This window comes from Lissotriton helveticus, chromosome 3_2 (assembly GCF_964261635.1).
Source record: "Lissotriton helveticus chromosome 3_2, aLisHel1.1, whole genome shotgun sequence".
Taxonomy (NCBI): domain Eukaryota; kingdom Metazoa; phylum Chordata; class Amphibia; order Caudata; family Salamandridae; genus Lissotriton; species Lissotriton helveticus.
Window position 1 is genome coordinate 47,498,279 of NC_136062.1, and position 25,723 is coordinate 47,524,001.

The 25,723-nt window shown below is 43.4% G+C and overlaps 1 protein-coding gene across 2 annotated transcripts in view; it reads left to right on the forward strand.

The window, feature by feature from the left end:
* Positions 1–25,723, forward strand: part of FBN1 (fibrillin 1) — a 713,526-nt gene that overhangs the window by 419,681 nt on the left and 268,122 nt on the right. For both annotated transcript variants that reach the window (XM_078684805.1, XM_078684806.1), the window contains exons 8-9: positions 3,253–3,378; positions 14,653–14,811. In XM_078684805.1, coding sequence (XP_078540931.1) covers positions 3,253–3,378; positions 14,653–14,811 — 285 coding nt within the window. The remainder of the gene's footprint in view (positions 1–3,252; positions 3,379–14,652; positions 14,812–25,723) is intronic.

Here is a 25,723-nt window from a genome sequence, read left to right on the forward strand (position 1 = left end):
GATTCCTGAACCATATAATATAACTGTCTTTTTAGAAGAATTGTATTAAAATGTTTTTATTATTATTATTATATTGCATCTATGTGTACTTCCAAAACCATTACAGATTAACAAAAAATACCAAACAGTGCATCTTCTTAACTAGAATTATGTAGGGAGGAGAAAATGCTATTACCTTCCCTCCCTAAACAGGAGTATTATATAGTCCTGAATACCACATTTATTAACAAGTTTTCCAGGTGTAATTTATAAGCTGGGGGATGGGGAGTGGAGGGGAAAGGGGGGTAAGGATCAGGTAAATCCCATTATAAATTAGGACCGATAGTCGTACATTTTTTCAAGACAACACAGGCAGTCTTAAGAATCTTTTAGGCCAGGTAGATCCCTTCACAAATAAGGCCCTCTAACAAGACAGTGATAACACTATCCAAGGGTTTGAAAACTACATAGTAAATTGAGCATTTGTTAAGCACACTATCACCTGTAAGGGGATCCTGGCTGTGAGCATCTGCATATCTAGCCATGCCTCTGGTAGGTTTGCTAATTGAAAAGTCAGGACTTCAGCTTCTTGCAGAATTCAAGACGAGATGAGAAGGCTCTGATGTGGAGTAGGAGGCCATTCCATTGTTTGAGGGTGATGTAAGGGAACGCCCTTATACCTGATCTGGTTCTATGTATGCATGGGATGTGTGCGCGTAGGAGTATTCCAGAGCGGAGGTAACTGGGTGGTTAGTGGAAGGAGATGCCACTGTTCAGGTAGGTAGGCCTGAATTGTGAAGTGGGTTTTGTCTGGGAGGTTGAGGATGAATCTGGCTGCCAAGTTCTGCATGGTTTGTAGTCTTCCAGTGAGTTGCTTGGTGATCCTGGCACAGAAGGTGTTCTTATAGTCCAACTTGCTGGTGACTAGGTATAAGTGACAGTTTTTCTAGTGTTGCTTGGGAGCCATTTGAAGATTTTTCCCAGAATCTTCAGGGTGTGGAGGCAGGATGCGGTGACAGATCTGACTTGTATGGTCATGTCTAGTTTTTTTACAATGATTATTCTGAGGCTCCTGGTGTGGGTTCCGGGTGTGGATGTAGATCTGAGTTCTGCCAGCCACCAGTTGGAGTCCCATGGTGAGGTGTTCTTGCTGAAGATCATTACTTCAGTCTTGTTTGTATTGAGCTTGAGAGAGTTAGCTTTCATCCAATTAGCGACTTTGGTCATGCAGGTGTTGCATCCGTTTGTTAAGTTGGGGTTCTTGTCCGAGAGTGAGAGTATGAGTTACGTGTCATCTGTGCTGGACAGCATGTTGATGTTGTGTGGGTGGATAACATTGACCAAAATGCATTTAAGAGGTTGGGATTGTGTGATGAACCTAGAGGCACTCCTCACATGAGTTTGTGGGCTTCCGAGGATTTAGGTGCCACTCTGACAGTTTGTGTACTATACGTCAAGAAGGAGCCAATCCAGCGGCAAGCGTAGCCTAGTATGCCAATCTCGTCCAGACTCCTGATGGATATGGGGTGTGAAAACATATCAAATGTGTCAGAGAGATCCAGAAGAATGAGGGCTGCTGTGTCTCCTCTGCCAAGGATCATGTGGATGTTGTCTGTAGAAGCAATGAGTGCTGTTTCTGTAATGTGGTTGGGTGTAAATGTGGACTCCATGGAGTCGATAAGCTGGTGGTTGCTGAATTGGTCTTTGAGGCATTGGTTGGTTAGTTTCCCTAAGCCCTTTGCCTGGTATGGTAGAAGGGGGATTGGTCTGTAGTTGGAAAGCGTGTATGGATCAGCGGATGGTTTCATGAGCAGTGGCATGATGGTGACATGTTTCCAGCTGTCCAGGAACGTGGCTGAGCTGATAGAGGCATTGATGATGGGTGTTAGGGCTTCGATGATTGGTAGGAGTCCTTTGGTGAAGGCGGCAAGGGTCCGCTGGAGTCTCGAATGGATGGTCTCCATGGTGGCAGTGATTTTGACGGTTGTGATGGCAGACCATGAGGTCAGGTTTTTTCATTGGCTGTGATGGGAAGTTTAGTTGTGATGGTGACTAGGGTCTGATTGAGGGTCAAACTTGCTGTATTCAGGGGTAAATTTGTTACAGAAGAATTCCAACAGCTTGTTGCAAACTTCTTCTGAGGGGGTGATATTGCTGAAGGTCACAGTAAATCTTTGATGATGGCGAAGATTTCCTTGATGCTGTTAGTGCTGGCATTGATGTAATCTTCAAGAGCTGTGCGCTTGGCTTTCTATATCTGTAAGGTGAGCCTGTGGGTATAGGTGGGGCCAACATGCATTTATTTTTGGGCACCAGCACATATTTTTCCTCATCAGACTTTGACCCATTACAAGACACAGAAAAACACAAAAGGGGGAAAGAAGCAGGAAGAAAGTCAGGAAAACAGTGACAAAAGTAGAAAGCAGGGATAGAAAAGAATGTGCAGGAGTGAGTTTGAGTGACGGCGAGTACCCAGTGATGGATTAGAGATGAATGAGGGGGAATCATGACTGTTCAGCCACAGAATTCAGCACCATGACCTTCAACAGCTCCAACAGTAGTTTCCAGGCAAATATTTTGTCCCCAGAACTTATTATTTTACAAATAAGGCACTGGTCCCAACATGTATGGATTTCACTAAATATGACATCTGTGTCTGTTTTCGAAGCCCTGGACATGTCCATTTCATCAATACACATAAAATATGCCAGTTTAGGTTTAAGAATTTTAGACCTTTTTAAAGTAACTGAAGAAATTATTTCTTCTTTTATTTTAATTTTATTTAATGTGTCTTTCTTCCTCCACCCACCTTTCGCACACTTCCTGCATCCGTTATGTCTGCCATTTGCATTTTGAATGTTCCCATTGGTGTTGTAAATCCTCCACTTTAGAGTGTGCGAGTTACACACATGTAACTACGTTAGTCACTCTTAATCCTAGATTTATGACTGTTTTGTAAACATGATGTGTCTTATTCAAGTGTATCGATGTATAGATATTAATAATTCATAAGCATGGAATTTTCATTTGTAAATCAGGCCTAATGCGTGGTATAGTAATAAAGACACCTTTCTATTTACTAAACAACAGAACCATCACAGGAGAATAGAATATTAAAAATGTGGTATGGAATAATTAGGTTGCTTATTTTAAAGTCCACAGCAGAGCATATGCTTTGCAGACCTTTTATATAAATATGGTATGCACTGTACATATGAGCACCATTCTTCAAATTGTCATTAAAGTAACACTCACTAACTGCATTTTTTTCAGATATCGACGAATGCAAAACCATTCTTGGAATTTGTGAAGCAGGTGAATGTGTTAACACGGTCGGCAGCTACTTTTGCAAGTGTCCCCTAGGTTTCTACACTGTGGCAGACGGATCAAGATGCATAGGCAAGTCAAAACATTCTCCTAAATAGTATATGACGTGTTTAATGTAATGGAATTCACTGTAACTATTGGTTTAGATTAACAGATTAACTAACTTGACGAGTTCTTTACAAATACATTGGGGTTAGATGCCAGTCAATCTTTAGATGTGGTAGGATACCTTTTCTGATGTCTGTCGTTTGCTGGATTGCTGATAAAGACAAAAAGGATGGAATCACTAGCTTAAAGACAGGTGATCTTCCCGATCCTATGCAAGCACCTTATGAGACTCTCCCAAAAAGGGATTTGTTTCGGGGAGATGATAATGCTGAATGGAATCAGTGCTATGAATTAAGAAGGTGAGCATATTTTGCTGGCTGGGCTGGAAGACGACATTGAGAGCAGTGTGAGGAAAAAAGGATACAATCTTAAATGTGACTTTTAAAACAAATATTAAGGATGAGGTTATTTCAGGGAGAGCTTATAGAATGATAACATTATGTCACATTGAGGCTGCCAGATCCATTGGCAGACACCAGTTCGTTGTTAGTTGGTTTCAATGCATTGCATCTCAAAGGGCCACACTTTTAACAGAACAAATTGTTGATTGGGGATTTTTCACACTCCTCCAGAAAACTTTAATAACAACCCTGAGCAATGCCCCTCTGTAAAATATATGCCCGAACCACAGAAAAGGCAGGATCATTCCAAGCAGATTCTATTTAATCTGGAAGTGAAACTAAACTTGACTCTCTAAATTACCTGTGGGTCAATCAGTGATTGGTAAATGTAGAAGTCTATGTTAAAACCATGTTGTTTGATCCAGGAAACACAATTTCAATACTGTAGTCCATTCGGCTTCTTCATCATCCCAGATGGACTGACCACTCTCAGTCAGTCAGTGAAAAAAACTTTATTTCGGCTATTACAGCCATAAAAGCACAAATGATATCACATTGTCAAATAAACATAAAATGACACATTAATTTAAAAGATAAAAAATACAAATTGTCATTAGGACCCATAGACAATATGAAAATAACAATATAGGGAGGATCCCACCCCCTGGAATCAATGTCACAAGTGGGACAGCAAGCATGAGCAGATAACTATAACCAGGGCGTCATTATCAACGTTTAAAACAGTATAACCAGTTAAAACAGATACATTAAAAATATAATTTAAACAAAATACATTAACAAGAATTCGCACCCTATGTTTATATAGGTTTAGGTCACAAAAATAAACAATAAGAAGTAGGATTGCCTAAATTCTTAACTCAATTCTTTTAGTAGGCATCTGCGTTTGCACCACATTGCAAATAATTTTTTTTTAAATTGCAACAACAAAACAGGGTGAGTATCGTATTTTAAAATCCTAAAAATCTCTCTATGATTTCTTATACCCAGGTTTCTACAAAGTTGGAGGACCCATTTAGACATTGCCCTTCTATAAGCTGAGCAGAAAAATATCACATAGATTTCTGTTTCTTCTGTTGATGTGCACCCAGGACAGAGTTGTTTAATAGCAGCCGCCCATTTATTAGTAAATGCATGCAACGGGAGTGTCCCGTGCCTAAATTGTAAAAACAGTTTCTTTGTTGCAAGGGGTTGGATGCAGTCCAACACTAACTCCAGATTATAATGTTGTTTTACATCCAAAAATCTAGAAGTCAGACTGGATGAGTCAACTGTCTGCAGGATGCGTACCAATTTATGTTCTTTCAGAGAAATTGCTAGGGAGTTTTTAGAAATGGCTGAACAGGTCTCCTCAGGTGCTGACCACATGTCATATGGCATGGCACGTGTTCCTGATAAAAGACAACGACAATAAGTTCCCTGCCCCCAAAATGGACATAACAGCTTTTAATTCCTCCCTGTAATTTCCTAGCTCTGGCGTGCTCCATAAACGTCGCCAGTAAAGAAGTGGGCAGGAAGAAATCAGGTCAGCAATAGGAACAATACCCAGATCCATCCTTAAGGGTATTAAGGGAGTACTTTTTGGAAGACCCAGAAATTGTCTCATAAAATTATTCTCTGTCACTGTTAAAATGTTAGATGGACAATGACTCCAGTGTTCAGCACCATACATCGAAGCTCCCCTCGCTTGGACCTTGTAAATTTCTGCTGGGGGGCCTATAACCTTTACAGCACAAGTCCTATGTACTTTTAGGATCCTCCCAGTAGCCTGGATTAACTTTAGGTTTGCTTTATTATTTGAGGCCCCCACTCCATCTTGTCATTTAATGTGAGGCCCAAATAGTCAAATATGGGCACCCTCTCTAGGGGCCTATGGTCCATTTCAGGTTGTGGGCAGTTGGTCGAATCAGCATGGAAGACCATATACTTCGTTTTCTGTATGTTTATCTCCAGATTCCTTTTCTTACAAAACAAGCTAAATTCCTCTAAGACACTCTGCATCCCCATAGGTGTTTTAGATAGGAGCAGCGTGTCATCCGCAAACATTAAAGCTGCAATCTTTCCAATAGAACACAAGCAAAAATCTTTTGTGTTACATCAATGAGGCTTATAGGCCGATAGTTTGCTGATTCTAGAGGGGAGCCTTTTTTATAAATAGGAATGATCTTGGCGCATGCCCATGTTGGAGGAGGAGCCATACCATAAAGAATGGCATTAAAAAGGGTCTGCAGGTATGGAGCCCATACTACCTGTTCATTTCTAAACAGGTCCCCAGGGAACCTGTCCAATCCTGGTGCTTTATTTCGTAATAATTTAGCCAAAGCTGATGTTACCTCAGCCAATGAACAAAAGGGTATATCACCAAAAGAGTCAGAGATTTGAACGCTAACATGTGTCCTTGGTTCAGTAAATCCGGTTTGTGGCCTAGAATATAAAACTTTAAAATGGAACCGCCAAACCTCCTCCCCGAGGTTTGGCTCAATGGCAGATTTGCCCCCGGTGTTTCCAGTCTTAACCAGATTCCAAAAGCCTCTTGTATCTTTATCATCTAAAGCTTCCTTAATAGCCTGCCATCTCTCAAGCTCCCATTCTGATTTAGTTACTAAATGGATTTTCTTTAAAAATGCCCTGGTTACCCTAATGTGTGTGCTATCTCGCTCTCTAAGCCTGGACAGAAGGGCGCTCTTTGCATCCCTGCATGCCCTGTTGTCCCAGGGTTTTTTTCCTCTACATTGAGAGCCTTTATTAATTTTACTACTATAAAAAAACTCCGCCAGGGTTGCAGCCATATCCAAATGATGTTTTCCTAACACCTCTTGGGGTTCTAAGACACCACTAGTTCCAGAAACAGAACATGCCTTTTCTAAAAAAGGAATAATTTGATTCTACATGGAGGCCATCTCTTCTGGAGATTGAACAATTATTCCCCAGCGAATTCTTCTACCTCCTTCAAATGCTGTTAAATTAGGGGGTGGTGGGTTGACCGAACCCTGCCCTTCTTCCAGCTGATAACTATCTAGGGTTACAACCAACGGATATGATCACTTTCATCAAGCGGTTGAACTGAAAAGTTCAAGATCCTATGCCAGATGTCCACATTTACCAAAATATAATCGATTGTGGATGCCTGGCCATTCCTTTCAAAAGTGAAATTACCCGGATTGTCATCAGGTAACCGACCATTACATGCCCTCAGCGAATGGCTGAGGGTAAGTGAGGTCAGTTGTAAAACTAATGATGCCCACTCCCTTATCGGATAAGCATTACATGCGGGGATTGCCCCAAAAAAAATCTAATCAAATACAGCAATGTATTAGGGGCATGGATCCTTAAAATCTCAGTCATTTTACAACCTACAGAACTAAAGCTGCCAGTATTCTGACACATATTCATCACCTATCAATTTAATCTATTCAGTTGACTGAACCGTATCAAAATTTACATCCTATCATGATTATTTCTGGTGTTCTTTTGCATTTGGCTCAAATATTCACCACAGCAATATATACTTTGCAGTGTATTATTGATGTATTGAAGTGACTGTTTGAATGGCAACTTGGAGCCAAAGCTATGAGGGATATTTACAAAGGCCCTTTACACGTGAGTAAACCTACATTTGTAAAGTTACTATTACACCTTTCAGTAACATTACTACTTTTGGCTATTCACCATTTACGAGTGTAAAGTTACTCAATAGTGTAGTCTTACATGTCCCTACCTCCTGAAAGTTACTATTTGTAGCAAATTCCCAACCATATTTAACATTCGCACACTTGGTGCAGATGTCAGCAGTTTGATGGATCACTGTCTATGGATATAGGAAAACTAACAAAAGTTAAAGTTTAAAATTTTTTTTTTACATTTCTGTATGTTAATTTTAAACAGCTTTATATATACATTTTAAATGTAGAATACTATTTTTGAAATGTTACTATACAATTACCTAATTTTTAAATTACATTTTTAATAAATAATTTAAAAAAATCTTTTTTAAATGAAATTCACCTAAAGTTAATTTCTTATATTTATTATGTATTAAAAGTTACTAAAGATTATGTATAAAGTTAATGTAATTTAATAACATTTACTTCAAAATAGGAAAATATTATTACATCATTTTAAAATAAAATAATATTAATTTATTATATACATTTTATTTTCTAATATCAAAATAATTATATAATTGCATATGTAGTTTTAAACCTTTAAAATGTGATAATTTATTGTAAAATTATTTGCTATGACGTTTTCAATGGGAGAAGACTGTAGTACCTATAAGTGGCCATCGGTAGTAAATATAGAAGTGCAGATTGTGAGTAACAATGGTCTTACTCTTTAATGGATGGGTGCATGTCCATCCCTAAAATCGTTGCTACCCCGCTCTTAATCATTTGCCAGTCACTCCACCTGACCTTTGCATATTTACTGTGAAAATATATACCTACATGTGTGGAGATCTCCACACATAAAACATAGTAACCACCACACAAAGGTTTGTGAGTAGAATTTTGTAGTATGCTAGTACTGCTAATGTATTACTTCTTAGGGCCTGATTCCGATGCGGTTAGGAGAGCATTCCCACCTAGGGCCTGATTCTGATGCAGTTAGGAAGGCCTCCTAATGGCATTTGCTCCTTCGAAATCGGATCAGGAAGGTGTCTTCCTGACCGAGGGCCCAATTATGATGCGGTTAGGAACATATGCTCCCATTGAAGTCAATGGGAGTCTAACTAAGTCGTATCAGGAAGCATTTGGATGCATGGTACTCTCTCGGTCGGACTCTCCCGGTCCGAGTGGGTCGGAAACCATTTCCAAACCAATTAGGTCGGGAAGCTTTCTAACCCGCATCAGAATCGGGTCCTAAATGTGCTAAAAAATACAGAATGTGAACAGGCCTCTGTACATTGAGTCTGGCATAATTACATTCAATGCCAGTGTCAAACTCCACATAAAATATGAGAATTTATTTCCTTCTTAAAGTAATTTTAAAAGACTCACATATTTGAGATCAGAAAACGTTTTTTCACAGTTACAAGAGCTTGGATCTTAATGTGTCTGTACATTTTTTAATTTGTTTTTTTATTTAAAAAAGTTTTATATAGTGCTGGCTAGACCCGGAGGTATCAGAGCGCTTTACATAAGGTTCCACAGAAATTATAACATTACTTCAGTTACACGTTACAACAGTTACTAGAAAAACATTTCAAGAATGTAGAAGACGAAATAAATGGAGTTTAGAAGGGTGAGTGGGTGGGGTAAAGGTGTAGGAGTTAGATAGAATGGAGAGATGAAGGAGGGTCTGCCCAAAGTCTGGCTGGGTAGGTGATGACCGAGGGAGTAGTCCACAGTCCATCTCCTCTTTAGCTATCAGGTAGCTCTACCGGGCATCAGCCAAACAGCTAGGTCTCAACGGGAAAACACTAAAAGAGCAAAAGCAGCGGTAGGGAAGAAAAGAGACAAATGTCAGAAATACGGCTGAGTAGGTGACGGCCATGGCGGTGTGTTGGAGCCAATCTCCCCTATAGCTGTCGGTGCAGCTCCACCGGGAATCGGACATGTATGCGTTTCGGGTTCCACCAGAATAGAGAGAGGAACAGGAGGTGATCCAAAGTCAAGACTCGAGAGGGGTAGAGGGTTGGGGGGAGGGAAGTAAGGTCAGGAGAGTCCTGGTGTTACTGGGGAGAGCCTTCTGCAACGTTCTCCAGCTGGCCACTGGGACAAAGATGATGAGAGGAGAGGTGAGGAAGGGACAGACTCCAGGTTCAGAACTCCTTGTGGTGAAAAGTCTGCCCTGGCGGCTATCTTAAGGTCAGGCAAGGAGTGCCAATCCCTGTGGGTACCCACATCCAGGTACTTTTCAAGGATTGCCAAGACCCTTCCTGGGGCCCTGCTATTATTGCTTTCCTCCCTCAGGGTGCCTCTGGGGTGCCCCCGCACCATACATGAAAATGGGAGGGACGGCCGCCATTTTGGAGTCAGGGTCTCCTTCCCTCTCGGTCTACCTTCAGATCTTGGGCCCCTCATTGCACCAGTACCGTAGCTCTCAGGCATCGTATTCACGGTGGATGTGGTGGCTGCCCCAGACACGGAAAGGAAATAAAAAACCACCTCAGGGACCAGGAGGAAGAAGGCGGGGGCAGCACAGCACACCTGCAGGACTGCACACAGTAGGAGCCGGTCAGAAGAGCAGCAGTGCACAGGGTCTGAGCCTGCGCACTGATTTAAATGCAGCCAATGTGCGGAGGCTCTCTTCACCGCTGGTGCCCTCTGATGCAACCACTGCCGACAGCCGCACCCTTCTCCAGGCAGTCCAGCCGCTTCTCCCTATCCACATGATTCCCAGCTCGCTGCCCTACCGGCACAGTGTCAAGGCGGTTGCTCTTCCGCCCCCGGGCCACCCCCGGGCCGCAGCGCTGCCGTCAGTCCGCTTCACTCTGCTGATGGCCGTTTACCCAGCTCCAGCAGATCAGCTGGTTGTTGCTCGGCTCCTCCAACAGAGTCCAGAGATTGACAATGAAGGCAGGCACTGCAGCTGTCTGCGGGGTGCCGCTGACCTCTGAAGAGACCTCCATGGTCTCGGTGTGAGAGCCGGACTTGGGATTCCTCCCCAGCACTTGTACAGCGTCACACGTTCACTGCAGCAGGACGGCCGGTGACGACTATAATAACAACACTTGTTGCCGAGACCCACAGGATCTATTCTGCGCTCCACACTGCGACTGCGCGCGCAGACACCGTAGATAGGATCGGAAGACGGCATGGGACGCAGCCATCTTTGAATAGTCTTGCTTGTCTTTTGGTGCCGACGAGTAATAGTAAAATAAACGTGGAGGAAATCTAGCTCTGGGTGGAGACTTCCGCTAGATGAGCAACTGTGCGCTCTTGGGCCAATAAATCGGTGAAAAGTGAGTTACACGAATACCTAGATATATATTGTAAAGATTTCTCTTAACACTTTAATAATGCCCCATAACGTTCTTGCAGCTTATTAACCACTTCGATTGTAATATTAATACCCCGCCGGCTGCCCACGCATCTCCCCAACCCTGTGTCCCTGGTCAACGGTACTTCAACTTCCCATTTACGCGAGACCGACCTATTGCATTGCAAATAACAATGCCTGCAGGCGAGGTAGGCGTGAGGAGGCACTGTTATTCATGTACCTTGTCACAACGTACACAAATCACCATTATTATATACCTAGTGCAGTAAGGTGGATGCACCTCATTAGCGCTAACTCTTTTCTTTCACCAATAGCATGACAATGGGGTATCTCTTGAATACCCCATCTAACCATTTAAACTGCATGAGGCCAGATTATCACTTTTTTGTAAATCATGCTATTACACCTTATGTCCTGCAAAATATTTAAACATATACATTGTTAATACCTCAATAATCTATATTTTTCACTTCTTTCTCATTTATTTTGGTTGTCAGATATACTGCCAAATATGTGATATGACAAACAAAATTGCTGAGATAAACTCGCTGATTTGAAATGGCAAGTTCAGTTGGTTGCCTTCTTTATTTTTAAAACAAACTTTAAGTTGGTTTCCTTCTTAAGGAAGGATTGATTCAGATGGATTGGGGCATGACCTTTGCTCTTATACCAGGATGCAATTTCCATGTTGTATCCGTAGCGTATATGTGCAAATATTCCTATCAAAATCAAATGAAACTTCATTGCCATAGTTAATTAAACCAATATGTAAACCTCTACATCTTTTTCCTTCATTTCAATTGTCCCTTCTTGACCCATCCTTGAATCCTACCAGTATTAGTAAACTGAATACTAATACATTGGGTTACAGTATCATGTTATTTACAGTTCTTAGATAGGAATCCCATAAAAATGGTAGGAATCACTGTATAAAAAAAGTTATTTTTCCCTATACGCTACTAACACACCTCAAGGGTGTGTACATATAGTAATTTCACAAATAGTATTAAATACCATTATCGCATCTACAGATATACTTACATTAGTTTTGCAGGCAATCAAAATTTACCAGTTCTTGAAGAAGCAAATTTGGCATTCACATGATAATCTGAATATTTATTTTTGTTTTTTAAATATCTTGGACTTTTTTTCTTAATCAGCATATTACAAACACAATTTATGCACCATAAATGCAAATATTAAGGGGTTGATTACAATGTCGGTCGGAAAGGCTCCGAACAGGAATCGTATTTTCCTACCCCGTGTCGGAGTCTATGTTTCCGACCGACTTGGAAACATTTCGATGGACCGATTACGATGGAAAGTTACTGTTCATTCTGTCCAACTCGGTTTCGACCGGCATATGGAGACTCTGAGTCAGTCGGAGCTGAATCGTACTGGTCTATGGACCTCGTTTCTGACCAACATAATACTATGTCGGATTCGTACAGCCTTTCCGAGTCGATCTGTCTGACACAAATCAGTTGTCGGAAATTGAATTTGGGGGCCCGTAGCAGGCCCCCTTCTCCTGGAGGCCTCTGGTTGGGGCCCGTGGTGGTACCCATGGGTCCCCTCTTTGCAACTATGCACAGTGTGGCAGGCACCATGGGATAGGGTGCAAGGTTTTCGACAACCACCCCATTTTTGAATGGCCACCTGTATTATCAGCCGGAACACAGGCTACCAATTGAAAGTCAATGTTCAGAAACATCATAATCGGTCGGTTGGACTCCCTGAACCCAAGTCGGTCGGAAACGATTCCGAGAAGGTGTTGGTCGGAATGCCTTCCGCCTGACATCGTAATGAGGCAGTGGGCTTTCATTTATTCTGTTCACATTTACATTGGTTATACAACAACAGCAATTTGAAAATAGGCTTGGCAATATAGTCCTAGCATATCTGCATTAAATGTTTATTTATAATTTGGAGATAGTCAGGTGTACCAGCAGCACTCAATTTACTTAATATTGTCTATTGTCTGTTGCATGGTGTGTGTCCTTGAATCAGCTAGCTCTATTGTATGTTTAGCCATTGATCAGGGTGCACAGTGAGGGCGTTGAGGTCGGGGGGGGGGCCTAATCACCCAGCCTTCCCTCCCGTCAGACATCTTTCCTGTGTGATCTTTGCTAACGTACACTTTAACATGTTATTCTAGATATTCCTAATGGATGGTCTCTTATTTAATTCTCCATTTGGACTTCATTTTCAAAACATCCTACAGGATGTATTTAATAGTGGTGTGTGAAATTGCAAAGATTGTCCTCTCCCTGTGAACCTTGCAAAGTGTAAAAACAAGCATTGGCAAAGACAATTTGCTTCCCTTTGCCATTGCTGTGAGCGGCCATTTTGAGGGTTGTGTGATGTTATATGGATTTTATTGTCACATCACACCACACAATGTGGTGACAATTTTGAAATTATAGTAAACCATATTTAAATATTACATAATTCAAAGGCAAACCCCCCCCAAAAGACGAAACAGATAACATAGAACTTATAAAAAAGATCACGAATAAAGCTTGCAGAAGAAATCCTTAGTGAATAGATGACATAACTTAACATGTGTATTTGTAAAGTGCATGTTCACCCAGAAGGATACCTTGGCGCTGAATAAGATGGTTATTGTTACCCAACTCAATGATACTCAATAGATGGAATAGTCTGTAGATGTTGAAGTTTCTTTCTCTTCCATAATGTCTGTCCAGGGGACCATCATTAGGACAAATATATATTCTCCACTCCTTCCTCATTACCCTTATTTCTAGCTTATTTTACTTGGTTAAATATGAATATGGACTGCTCTTATGAATTTTTGTAATTAATATTTTTTTAGTATTGCATAAGTAGATGGTTTGTGTATTTATGTTTTCTCATATGACAATGAATGTCACTTACAGCTAAATTAGTAATATTACTTTTGCCACATCATTGGTTGTGGGTTGCCGATTTTGAATAGACTGCTCCAGGGCAGTTTCTTTTGTAGGCAGTGGGCCCAGTGTCCTAAAGTTCACCTCGAGCAAAGGTGAATAACGTTGGTCGGTAATATGCACTCACCTTTATGCAGTGCAACATTTCCCCACTTCACGAGACTTCACAGTCAAGGTTTGAACTTTGCCATCTCCTGGTTGTCAGTCATGAGTGATATAAGAGCGCTATCACTCACTCACTAAATCATACACTGACACAAAATTACCTGGGGTGTTTCATCATTTATTTCACTTTTGCATACGTTGGCCTGAGGAACATTTGTGAATTTTGAAAAATAGAAAAACGCCAAGACGCAACTTGGCTAAGTAATTGAGGATAGTTATATTTTAGACTATCAGCTGTGGGTATGACCGTTTCTATCTACATAGATCTGGTGAGGGTTTGAATAAATCTATATAACTATAAAAGACAGCAAAGATATGGAATAATTCTGTAAAAAGTGTTTCTTCAAGTACATCGGTCTTGCCCACAGCCTAGGCTAGTGGTGCTTGTCATCAGAGGGTAGACCATTACACTGGAATGTTGACATTCCATCTGTCAGACACTGTTCTAAAATATAGATTACTAACACTACGTATAAGACAATGGTACCCGTTTCTGTGCTTAAATACATGAACAACATTTTATTTCACACACCTAAAGCAGCCCACGATTCTTTTTATAATCCATTTTAGAGCACGAGAAACACACATTTATGTTTTAGCTGCATTGACTTTTGCGTGAGATGTGATAGCATGTAAAGTTCAACATTAATAACATAGTTTATCCTGGCTTCCTCTTATAGCATCCTGGCTATCACCTGTGCACTTTTCACTTTTTTGTCATTAGGAGAAATAGGGAAAGTAAAATTTTACAGCAGTTGTCGCAGCCCCCGTATCCTAGAGAAATGTGTATATTCTTAATCTTATTAAAATGTGATTAGTAATTCTGAATGTCCTCTTTTATTTAGACATACGCCCAGGGTATTGCTTCAATGCTTTAGTGGGCGGTCGCTGTACAGACCAAAGGCAACAGCTCTTACCCAAAGTGCAGTGCTGCTGTGACAGTGGGCGATGTTGGTCACCGGGAACTACCAGCGCTCCTGAAATGTGCCCTATCCGAGGAACAGGTAAGATATGCGTAACTTACATTTAAAGCACTTTAACAGTTTACAGAGCCTCTAAGCACATATATGCTTTTTAAACTGATTCTGAGACTGATGTGCAGAATGTACTGCAGACTTTTAGAAAGTAGCCAGTATTTATTTGTTTAGTTTATACATATATATATATATATATATATATATATATATACATATATAGTTTCCATAGGAAAAGCGTTTTTTGTTTTCCCAATAACTTTGGCGCCGGATGACGAATCTTTGCGAAATTTTCAAAATTTGTGTTGCGCTCCGGTCAGCTCCTATCCTGAAGGTTTTAGGGTGATTCGGTAAGCGGGGGCCGAGAAAAAAAAGTGTTTTCTCCATGTTATTTTCCATCGGAAACTTTAGACATGGCTACAGCCCGAACTGCTGAACGGAATTGCACCAAATTTGGCAAAAAGTTAGCCCTTGTTTAAGAAAGAACTCTTTTTGTTAAATGGTGTAAATCCGTTCAGTAGTTCCTGAGAATTAAAAGAAAAGAGGTCGGAAAATGATTTGCCCACAGGAAACTTTAGACACAACTACAGCTCGAACTGCTGAACGGCATTACACCAAATTTGGCAAAAAGGTAGTGCTTGGTTCAGAAAGCGCCCTTTTTTAAAAATTGTGTAAATCCGTTCAGTAGTTGCTGAGAAAATCAAAAAATAAAAGATTCGATATATAGAGGCGCAGTGGATCCGCGGACCCTCCCGAACACAAGCTTTATTCTAATTGGCTGTCAACACTCCAAACCAGGAAGTGTTGGCAGCCATCTTGTGCCTCGGTAACCGAAGAAAAGGTGAAAAAAAGAAAAAGGGGCAGGGTAGAAACACCTTGACCCCTAGGCCTGCTCAGGGGGTCCCACAAGGACCCCCAGGGCCCACAATTGGCAAGATTTGTGCACCCAGCGCACATTTTTGGCCAAATTAATTTAAAAAAAAAAGAAGTGCGGGCTCCTGCGCTTCGTTATTATTTAGCCCCCAGGTGGGCCAAGTCCCTGGGGCATTCAATGGTGTAATTGTGGGGGCCCGGGGAGGACCCCGCAGCCCCGGGGACTGCCACCCCCCGGGGCTTTGCATAAATATATGATGTCATCCATGATGTCATTTGAGATGTCATCAGTCATGTCATCAGTGATGTCACTGACCATGTCATGAGTGATGTAATATGTGATGTTATCAGCAGTGCATTGCCTGGGATCGAGTTATAGTTAGCTGAACTACCTATAACAGGGTAATTTCTCTGGTTTAATGATTGGTTGTCTGAGTACCTGTATGTGTGCCTGAGTCTCTGTGTGGGTGAGTGTGGGGTGTGTGACTCCCTGCATGGATGTGTGAGTGGGTGATTCACTGGGTGTATGGGTTGATGAGTGCATCTGTGAGGGGTTGTATGGCTTGATGAGTGTGTGTATGACTGTTGGTGAGTTAACGGATGTCTCAGTGTGACATGTGAGAGTAACTACATATGTGAAAGGCTGTATATGTAAATGTTGGAGTATATAAGTGACTATATATGAGAGTGAGTGATTGTGAGAGTGGCTGTATGGATGAGTGTGTGCTTGTGTCAGTGATTGTAGTAGAGAGTAAGTATGTTTTAATATCTATATGAATAAGTGAGGTGGTGTGTATATAACTGTAAAATGAGTAAATCACAGTGTGATTGAGTCTTTGGGTGACTGACTAGGTGTGTGAGTAACTCTATGGGTGAGTGGTGGTGTGTGAGTATTTGTATAGGTGTATGAGTGCAAATAACAGTGGTTGTATTTAAGAGTGACTTCATGTATGAATAACTGCATGGGTGAGTGGATGCCTATGTAGACCTATGAATCAGTCAGTATGTTCTAACTGGTATTGGTGTGTCTATGGTTCGAGAATGGTAGTCTGTATTTTAGAGTAGGTGTATGAAAGGTTATATTAGGGTGTGATGAGGTGCATCAGATACGAAGTGGAAGATGTCATCACTGATGTCATTTGAGATGTCATCAGTGATGTCATTGACCATGTCGTGAGTGATTTAATATATGACGTGATCAGCAGTGCATTGCGGGGCGCGTGTTATAGTTAGCTCAACTAACTATAGCAGCCGAATTTCTCTGATTTTGTACGGGTGAAATGTACAACTAACTATAACGTCCCTGAAACCTGTGGTTTTTTTCAGTGAATTTCTATGTTTTTTAAATGCTAATTTCTAACTATAACGTCCCTGAAACCTATGATTTTTTCAGTGAATATATATATGTATATATGTATTTATATATAATATGTGTATTTTTTGTCTAATTTTGTTTTTAGTAATATTATTGGTAATTATTTATATTTATATTCATATTATTTTTTATGTATTTAATATTTTGCATTTGATTTGTTAATTTTTTTGTTTTATGTATTCACATATCAATATATATTTATATATGCTTTTTATTGTAATAAATAAATAAAAATCATGTAATGGAGAAAAAAAAATAATAGGTGTTATATATATGTATATATGTATATATGTGTTATATTATACACGTATATATAAATATACATGAAAAAAGCAAAAAGAGAGCAAGGACTGTTGAGTGGGACCGTCCCTGTCCCTGGGTATATGTGTTTGTTTATTTATATACATCAAAACAACTTAGACGGAACCAGAACTGATGGCTCTGTAATGCTTGTAGTGCCAGGCACCACTAGGGTTTGTTGAAGAACCCACACCCACCAACCTAGTTGGTGGCATGCTTCATCATCGGGTTCGCAGCTGAGTAGCTCAATGCCTGAGTACATATCCCCAGGCCTAGATTCACATTCCTAGGCCTAGCCTCATATGCTAATGTACATCTTCAATTTGAGCAGTAAATCCTCATATGCCCCGCATCATGTACCAAGGTAGAGCCTCACATGCAAAACACAGCCACATATGAGCAACTGCAGCACTGCCATTGGAGTCAAGCTATCCTGGTTGATGAGTGATGAACCCCGAAACCAGTCCTAGGACGCTTGTTTCCAGTCCAGGGAGGACCTGGCCTGGCCGTTCAGGCTGGACTGTTCCCTTTGGCGCAGGGTCAAGACTGATTCACATATGGCTGGGAATGTCATGGGGAGCAACAAAACGATGGATTTAGGCCCAGATCACTGTACTGGGGTGAATGTATAACATTGATCAGTATTCTATCCATCAATTGTTTGTTTTTTAAACCATCATATGACCAGTTATAGCTGCATTTTCTACCCATACCTTTCCTTACCTGAAAGAGATTGCCCATCATTGTTATCTGTCTTTGCCCTGGAAGACAGAAGAGGGTTCCAGTCCTTTGATGCTTCCATCTGGTATGCGCCTTCAGTTATAGTGCTGAAGCCTGAGAGGCGGTGAGGAAGTCTTGTAGTGGGCATGCTGTCACAGAGAATGGCTCCCGTCCTCTGGTGCCTCCATCTGGTATGCACCTCTGGTTATAGTGCTGAAGCCTAAGACGTGATTATGGAGTTTTGCGGTGGGCATGCTCTCACAGAGAATGGCTCCCGTCCTCTGGTGCCTCCATCTGGAATGCACCTCTGGTTATAGTGCTAAAGCCTAAGAGGTGGTTATGGAGTTTTGCGGTGGGCATGCTCTCACAGAGAATGGCTCCAGTCCTCTGGTTCCTCCATCTGTTATGCGCCTCCAGTTATTGTGCTGAAGCCTGAGAGTGTGATGTATTCCTATAGGTACTGTATCGATTCCCCCTATTCCTGACCCTGGTTTGGTTAATAATTAACTAGCAGCCATCCAACGGTGCAAAAACCGTTATCTGATTAAGCCACACCACGGCACAGAAGCGCGTTATCTGATTAGGTCATAACGCATGCCATCTAATTAGACAAGCGATATTCCTCCAGCCCCTGATAAGGCATACGGAGTTCTCAAAACAAATCAAACCTACAGCGACCTGGGAAATTCCCATAGCCATTGTTTTGATTTCACCGAGAACTTCAGTAAAGAATGTGCGAACGAACCAGTTCATATGACATCCTTATTGACGTATATATGTCCATCCTTACGTCAATCTCGGCACCTTTCAGGTATAAATATTACCGACATTGCCTTAAGCAAACACATGCGGTGGTGACGAGATTGGAGCAGCGAGACGTGCTGAGGAGCCCAGCAGAGAGCAAAGCCCACAGGCGCTGCCCCTCCTTCCTGACGCGCTGAGAACGAGACGCTGCCTTTCTCCTGCTGAGAAATCCAGCTCCGGCGCTTCCAAGCAGCCCTCGCAGGCAGCTGGAATATCAAGACCTGGGATAAGAGATACCAGCCCTCCACCATTCTAGATCTCAGGTACAGAACTGAATAATCCCTTGCAGAGAATTCTCGAGTCAGTCCCTTGGCAAAACAAACTTAACTTAAACTGCTACTTATCTACTCCCGCCCACGTATTAGGCTTAGGTCAGGTACATTGGGGTAGGCGTAGTTTGAAGCACCAGTTGAGTACGATTAGTCAATGTATATATGTATGTATCTATTTTATCCATTTTAAAGTATCATATGGCTCAGAAACCATATCAATGCTTTTACAGTATTATTTTATAATTCTGTCTTTACTGTATGCACTTTACTTAACTATAAGTATTGCAATAATAGCGATTCATTTCTCTTGTATGAGAAAAGAGACTGATCAATAAACACCATTCTTTATTGAACACGCCCGTCTCTTCCTTTTCTCTACAATCTGGTGAAACTAAGAATGCACTGAACTGACTGAGTAAAATAAGTTGTCTTTTGTTTTCACACGACTCTAGAGATACACTCTTGATTAGGGGAGAGCAAAGTTGTCATGTTCTATGGTTGTCAGAAACTAAATCCCTTCTTGTCTATCCAGGGAGGTTAAAATCCTCCTTGCCTATTCGAGAAAGTTTCTAGTGAACTCTGAGCTAGCTGGCAAACACAAAACTTTAAGTCTAATATCGTCGGTAGAAGACCTAGTTAACCTCTGCCCTAGGTCTATACTATTAAAGATATTATTCCAATGCGCAGAGCCTATTGGGATAATAGGAACTACACTACAAGAGGAGGTGATGTGGTCTTGCGGTGGGCATGCTCTCACAGACAATGGCTACCGTCCTCAGGAGCCTCAATCTGGTATGTGCCTCCAGATATAATGCTGAAGCCTAAGAAGCGGCGAGGGACACTTGCGGTGGGCATTCTTCCACAGAGAATGGCTCCAGTCCTCTGGTGCCTCCATCTAGTATGTGCCTCCAGATATGGTGCTGATGCCTAAGAGGTGGTGAGGGAGTCTTGCGGTGGGCATGCTGTCACAGTGAATAGCTCCCGTCACCTGGTGCCTCTATTTGGTATGCGCCTCCAGTTATATCAGTGAAGTCTGAGAGGCGGTGAGGGAGTCCTGTGGTGCGCATGCTCTCACCAAGAATGGCTCCCGTCCTCCAGGGCCTCCATCTGGTATGCGACTTCAGTTATGGTGCTGAAGCCTGAGAGGAGGTGAGGAGGTCTTGCGGTGGGCATGCTCTCACAGAGAATGGCTACCATCCTCTGAAGCCTCAATCTGGTATGCGCCTCCTCATACAGTGCTGAACTCTGAGAGGTGGTGAGAGAGTCTTACGGTGGGCATGCTCTCACAGAAAATGGTTCCAGTCCTTTGGTGCTTCCATCTAGTATGTGCCTCCAGTTATAGCGCTGAAGACTGAAAGGCGGTGAGGGTCTCTTGCGGTGGGCATTCTCCCACAGAGAATGGCTCCAGTCCTCTAGTGCCTCCATCTGGTATGCACCTCCGGTTTTGTAAAGCATGAGAGATGATGAGGAAGTCTTGTGGTGACCCTGCTATAGTGCTGAAGCCTAAGAGGTGGTTATGGAGTCTTGCTGTGGGCATGCTCTCACAGAGAATGGCTGCAGTCCTCTGATGCCTCTATCTGGTATGCGCCTCTGGTTATAGTGCTGAAGCCTGGGAGACTGTGAGAGAGTCTTGCGGTGGGCAGTTTCTCACAGACAATGGCTCCAGTCCTCTAGTGCCTCCATCTGGTATGCACCTCCGGTTTTGTGAAGCCTGAGAGATGATGAGGAAGTCTTGTGGTGACCCTGCTGTAGTGCTGAAGCCTAAGAGGTGGTTATGGAGTCTTGCTGTGGGCATGCTCTCACAGAGAATTGCTCCAGTCCTGTGATGCCTTAATCTGGTATGTGCCTCCAGATATAATGCTGAAGCCTAAGAGGCGGCGAGGGACTCTTGCGGTGGGCATTCTTCCACAGAGAATGGCTCCAGTCCTCTGGTGCCTCCATCTAGTATGTGCCTCCAGATATGGTGCTGATGCCTAAGAGGTGGTGAGGGAGTCTTGCGGTGGGCATGCTGTCACAGAGAATAGCTCCCGTCACCTGGTGCCTCCATTTGGTATGCGCCTCCAGTTATAGCAATGAAGTCTGAGAGGCGGTGATGGAGTCCTGTGGTGGGCATGCTCTCACCAAGAATGGCTCCCGTCCTCCGGGGCCTCCATCTGGTATGCGCCTCCAGTTATAGTTCTGAAGCCTGAGAGGAGGTGAGGAGGTCTTGCGGTGGGCATGCTCTCGCAGAGAATGGCTACCATCCTCTGGAGCCTCAATCTGGTCTGCGCTTCCTGATACAATGCTGAACTCTGAGAGGTGGTGAGAGAGTCTTACGGTGGGCATTCTCTCACAGAAAATGGTTCCAGTCCTCTGGTGCTTCCATCTAGTATGAGCCTCCAGTTATAGCGCTGAAGACTGAGAGGCAGCGAGAGTCTCTTGCGGTGGGCATTCTCCCACAGAGAATGGCTCCCATCCTCTGGTGCCTCCATCTGGTATGCGCCTCCAGATATGGTGCTGAAGACTTAGAGGGGGTGAGGGAGTCTTGTGGTGGGCATGCTCTCACAGAGAATAGCGCCAGTCCTCTGGTGCCTTCATCTGGTATGCGTCCCCGGTTATAGTGCTGAAGCCTGAGAGCCAGTGAGGGAATCTTGCGGTGGGCATGCTCTCACAGACAATGGCTCCAGTCCTCTAGTGCCTCCGTCTGGTATGCACCTCCGGTTTTGTGAAACCTGAGAGATGATGAGGAAGTCTTGTGGTGACCCTGCTATAGTGCTGAAGCCTAAGAGGTGGTTATGGAGTCTTGCTTTGGGCATGCTCTCACAGAGAATGGATCCAGTCCTCTGATGCCTCTATCTGGTATGCGCCTCCGGTTATAGTGCTCAAGCCTGGAGACTGTGAGACAGTCTTGCGGTGGGCATTTTCTCACAGAGAATAGCTCCAGTCTTCTGTTGCCTCCAGCTGGTATGCACCTCCAGATATGGTGCTGAAGCCTGAGAGGCGGTGAGGGAGTCTTACGGTGGGCATGCAGTCACTGAGAATGGCTCCCGTCCTCTGGTGCCTCCTTCTGGTATACACCTCTGGTTATAGTGCTGAAGCCTGAGAGGAGGTGATGTGGTCTTGCGGTGGTCATGCTCTCACAGACAATGGCTACCGTCCTCAGGAGCCTCAATCTGGTATGTGCCTCCAGATATAATGCTGAAGCCTAAGAGGCGGCGAGGGACTCTTACGGTGGGCATTCTTCCACAGAGAATGGTTCCAGTCCTCTGGTGCCTCCGTCTAGTATGTGCCTCCAGATATGGTGCTGATGCCTAAGAGGTGGTGAGGGAGTCTTGCGGTGGGCATGCTGTCACAGAGAATAGCTCCCATCACCTGGTGCCTTCATTTGGTATGCGCCTCCAGTTTTAGCAATGAAGTCTGAGAGGCAGTGAGGGAGTCCTGTGGTTGGCATGCTCTCACCAAGTATGGCTGCCGTCCTCCGGGGCTTCCATCTAGTATGTGCCTCCAGTTATAGCGCTGAACCCTGAGAGGCGGCGAGGGTGTCTTGCGGTGGGCATTCTCCCACAGAGAATGGCTCCCATCCTCTGGTGCCTCCATCTGGTATGCGCCTCCAGATATGGTGCTGAAGCCTTAGAGGGGGTGAGGGAGTCTTGTGGTGGGCATGCTCTCACAGAGAATAGCTCCAGTCCTCTGGTGCCTCCATCTGGTATGCGCCCCCGGTTATAGTGCTGAAGCCTGAGAGACAGTGAGGGAATCTTGCGGTGGGCATGCTCTCACAGACAAGGGCTCCAGTCCTCTAGTGCCTCCATCTGGTATGCACCTCCGGTTTTGTGAAGCCTGAGAGATGATGAGGAAGTCTTGTGGTGACCCTGCTATAGTGCTGAAGCCTAAGAGGTGGTTATGGAGTCTTGCTGTGGGCATGCTCTCACAGAGAATGGCTCCAGTCCTCTGATGCCTCTATCTGGTATGCGCCTCCGGTTATAGTGCTGAAGCCTGGGAGACTGTGAGAGAGTCTTGCGGTGGGCATTTTCTCAAAGAGAATAGCTCCAGTCTTCTGTTGCCTCCAGCTGGTATGCACCTCCAGATATGGTGCTGAAGCCTGAGAGGCGGTGAGGGAGTCTTAAGGTGGGCATGCTGTCACAGTGAATGGCTCCCGTCCTCTGGTGCCTCGATCTGGTATGCACCTCTGGTTATAGTGCTGAAGCCTGAGAGGAGGTGAGGAGGTCTTGCGGTGGGCATGCTCTGACAGAGAATGGCTCCCGTCCTCTGGTGCCTCGATCTGGTATGCACCTCTGGTTATAGTGCTGAAGCCTGAGAGGAGGTGAGGAGGTCTTGCGGTGGGCATGCTCTGACAGAGAATGGCTCCAGTCCTCTGGTGCCTCCATCTGGTCTGTACTCCTGGTTATAGTGCTGAAGCCTGAGAGGCAGTGAGGGAGTCTTGCGGTGGGCAGGCTCTCACAGAGAATGGATCCAGTCCTTTGGTGTCTCCATCTGGTCTGTACTCCTGGTTATAGTGCTGAAGCCTGAGAGGCAGTGAGGGAGTCTTGCGGTGGGCATGCTCTGACAGAGAATGGCTCCAGTCCTCTGGTGCCTCCATCTGGTATGTGCCTCTGGTTATAGTGTTATAGTGCTGACGCCTGAGAGTCAGTGAGGGAGTCTTGCGGTGGGCATGCTCTCACCAAGAATGGCTCCCGTCCTCTGGTGCCTCCATCTCAAGCCTGAGAGACGGTGACGGAGTCTTGCAATGGGCATGCTCTTACCGAGTATGGCTCCAAGCCTCTGGTGCCTCCATCTCAAGCCTGAGAGACGGTGACGGAGTCTTGCGGTCGGCATGCACTTACAGAGAATGTCTCCAATCCCTGGTGCTTCCATCTGGTCTGTGCCCCTGGTTATAGTGCTGAAGCCTGAAAGATGGTGAGGGAGTCTTGTGGTAGGCATGCACTCACAGAGAAGGGCTCCAGTCCTCTTGTGCCTCCATCTAAAGCCTGAGAGGCGGTGAGGGAGTTGGAGCAATATCATTGCACAATTGTGGTGCCATGCAAAAACATCCTGTCACTAAAGGAGTTTATATTTACATGCTCCCATAATGGATGAGCGGCCAAACCCTAGTGGGGATGCGCTTGTCAAGCCACCAAATAGTAGAATCCAGTTCCGTCCAGCTCAGTGTGATCAAACGTCCTCAAGTAATCCCCACTAAAATGTATTATATGCAAATGCGTTTTAGAAATCTTGTTTGTGGATTTTCCGGGGGAATCACAGCCCTAAAGTTAATTAGCTAATCTTAAATGAATTATCTTACTCAGCATCACTCAGATTTATGGGACAATTTACGTAACTAAAGTACGGGTGTTTGCAAATGTCTCCTCGGTAGTTGTGTAAGAAAACAGGTACTTAAGTAATCACATGAGATTACTTCATAAAACCCCTATCATTTTGATATATTTGTAATTGGATCGAATATATGGTCTCCTTTTATAAAAACGTTTAAGGTCTAAAAGCCAACAATTCGCAAAAACAGAGCCTTGGCAAAACCGGAAGAGTATACAAACAACCTTTTTCTATTTGGAAAGTTTTTCCATCTGGCAACAAATTATAAATTGCAAATAGAGGAAGTGTGAAAGAGACACCCCCTCTTCTCTGCGGGAGTTTCTATGGTATGTATAGTTCTGTACAACGTATCAGTTGTTTTTTTACAAATCATTATTCAGGTGCAGACACCCTACCTGGGAGTACGGAGTGCCTGATTCGCCAGGAGTAAGCTGCCCCTGTGGGATAGTTTCAACTTTGTGAATGTTCATTTTTTTTTCACCACTTCATGTAAGGCACACGAGTTACTTTTTCTTTAAGTTTTTCTATCTGGAATGTGAACACATAAATTAAAGTCTTTTGCCCTGTCTTCCCAGACATTCAAGGAGGTTTCAAAGTGTCTCCTCCCCAATTGATTTCTTTATTCAGCAGCCTTGACAACTTCCTGTGAATCCACACTTTTGTAAGCAACTGATTTGCATATCAGTGGCAGCACATAATGCTGGGGAGATCCCAAAAAGTCAGTATGCAGCCTTCACCCACTATTTGTGACCTACTGAATGCTACGTCAGGCTCATAGTGTCTCTTGTCCGGTTGAGACCTCTGCTGTACTTGCCTCGTTTTTGGGCTATGGATGAGTTGAAACCTTTCCAAGATGCCATGGGTGGAAAGTCGTCAGTTTATGATGCCAACATTCTTCTGTGGTTCTGATATGTGTATAGAATTCTAACAGTCTAGGCCTTTTACTCCTATAGTCTACTGCATCACTGACACCTCCAAGATTGGCACTAATTTCAGAAAATCCTAGTGGCCACGAGTTGAGCCCAACAATTTAGTCTTTCACGGGGATCACTTCCATTGTTGTTCAGTATGGTACATCTCCTTATAAGAGAAGCTAGCATGACTGGCTCAGAGGGGCATAAAGATCATTATGAGAGAACATTTGATGGTTTTACTATATGCACCATTGATTCACCCATTAGTTCCTCGCTTCAGATAGTAAGGAATGGCCAGATGTAATTCTGTGGTGCTAGTTTGACTTTCATTGATTCGATTGGATAACAGTTAGAAAGAAACCCCCTTTCAGATGGGA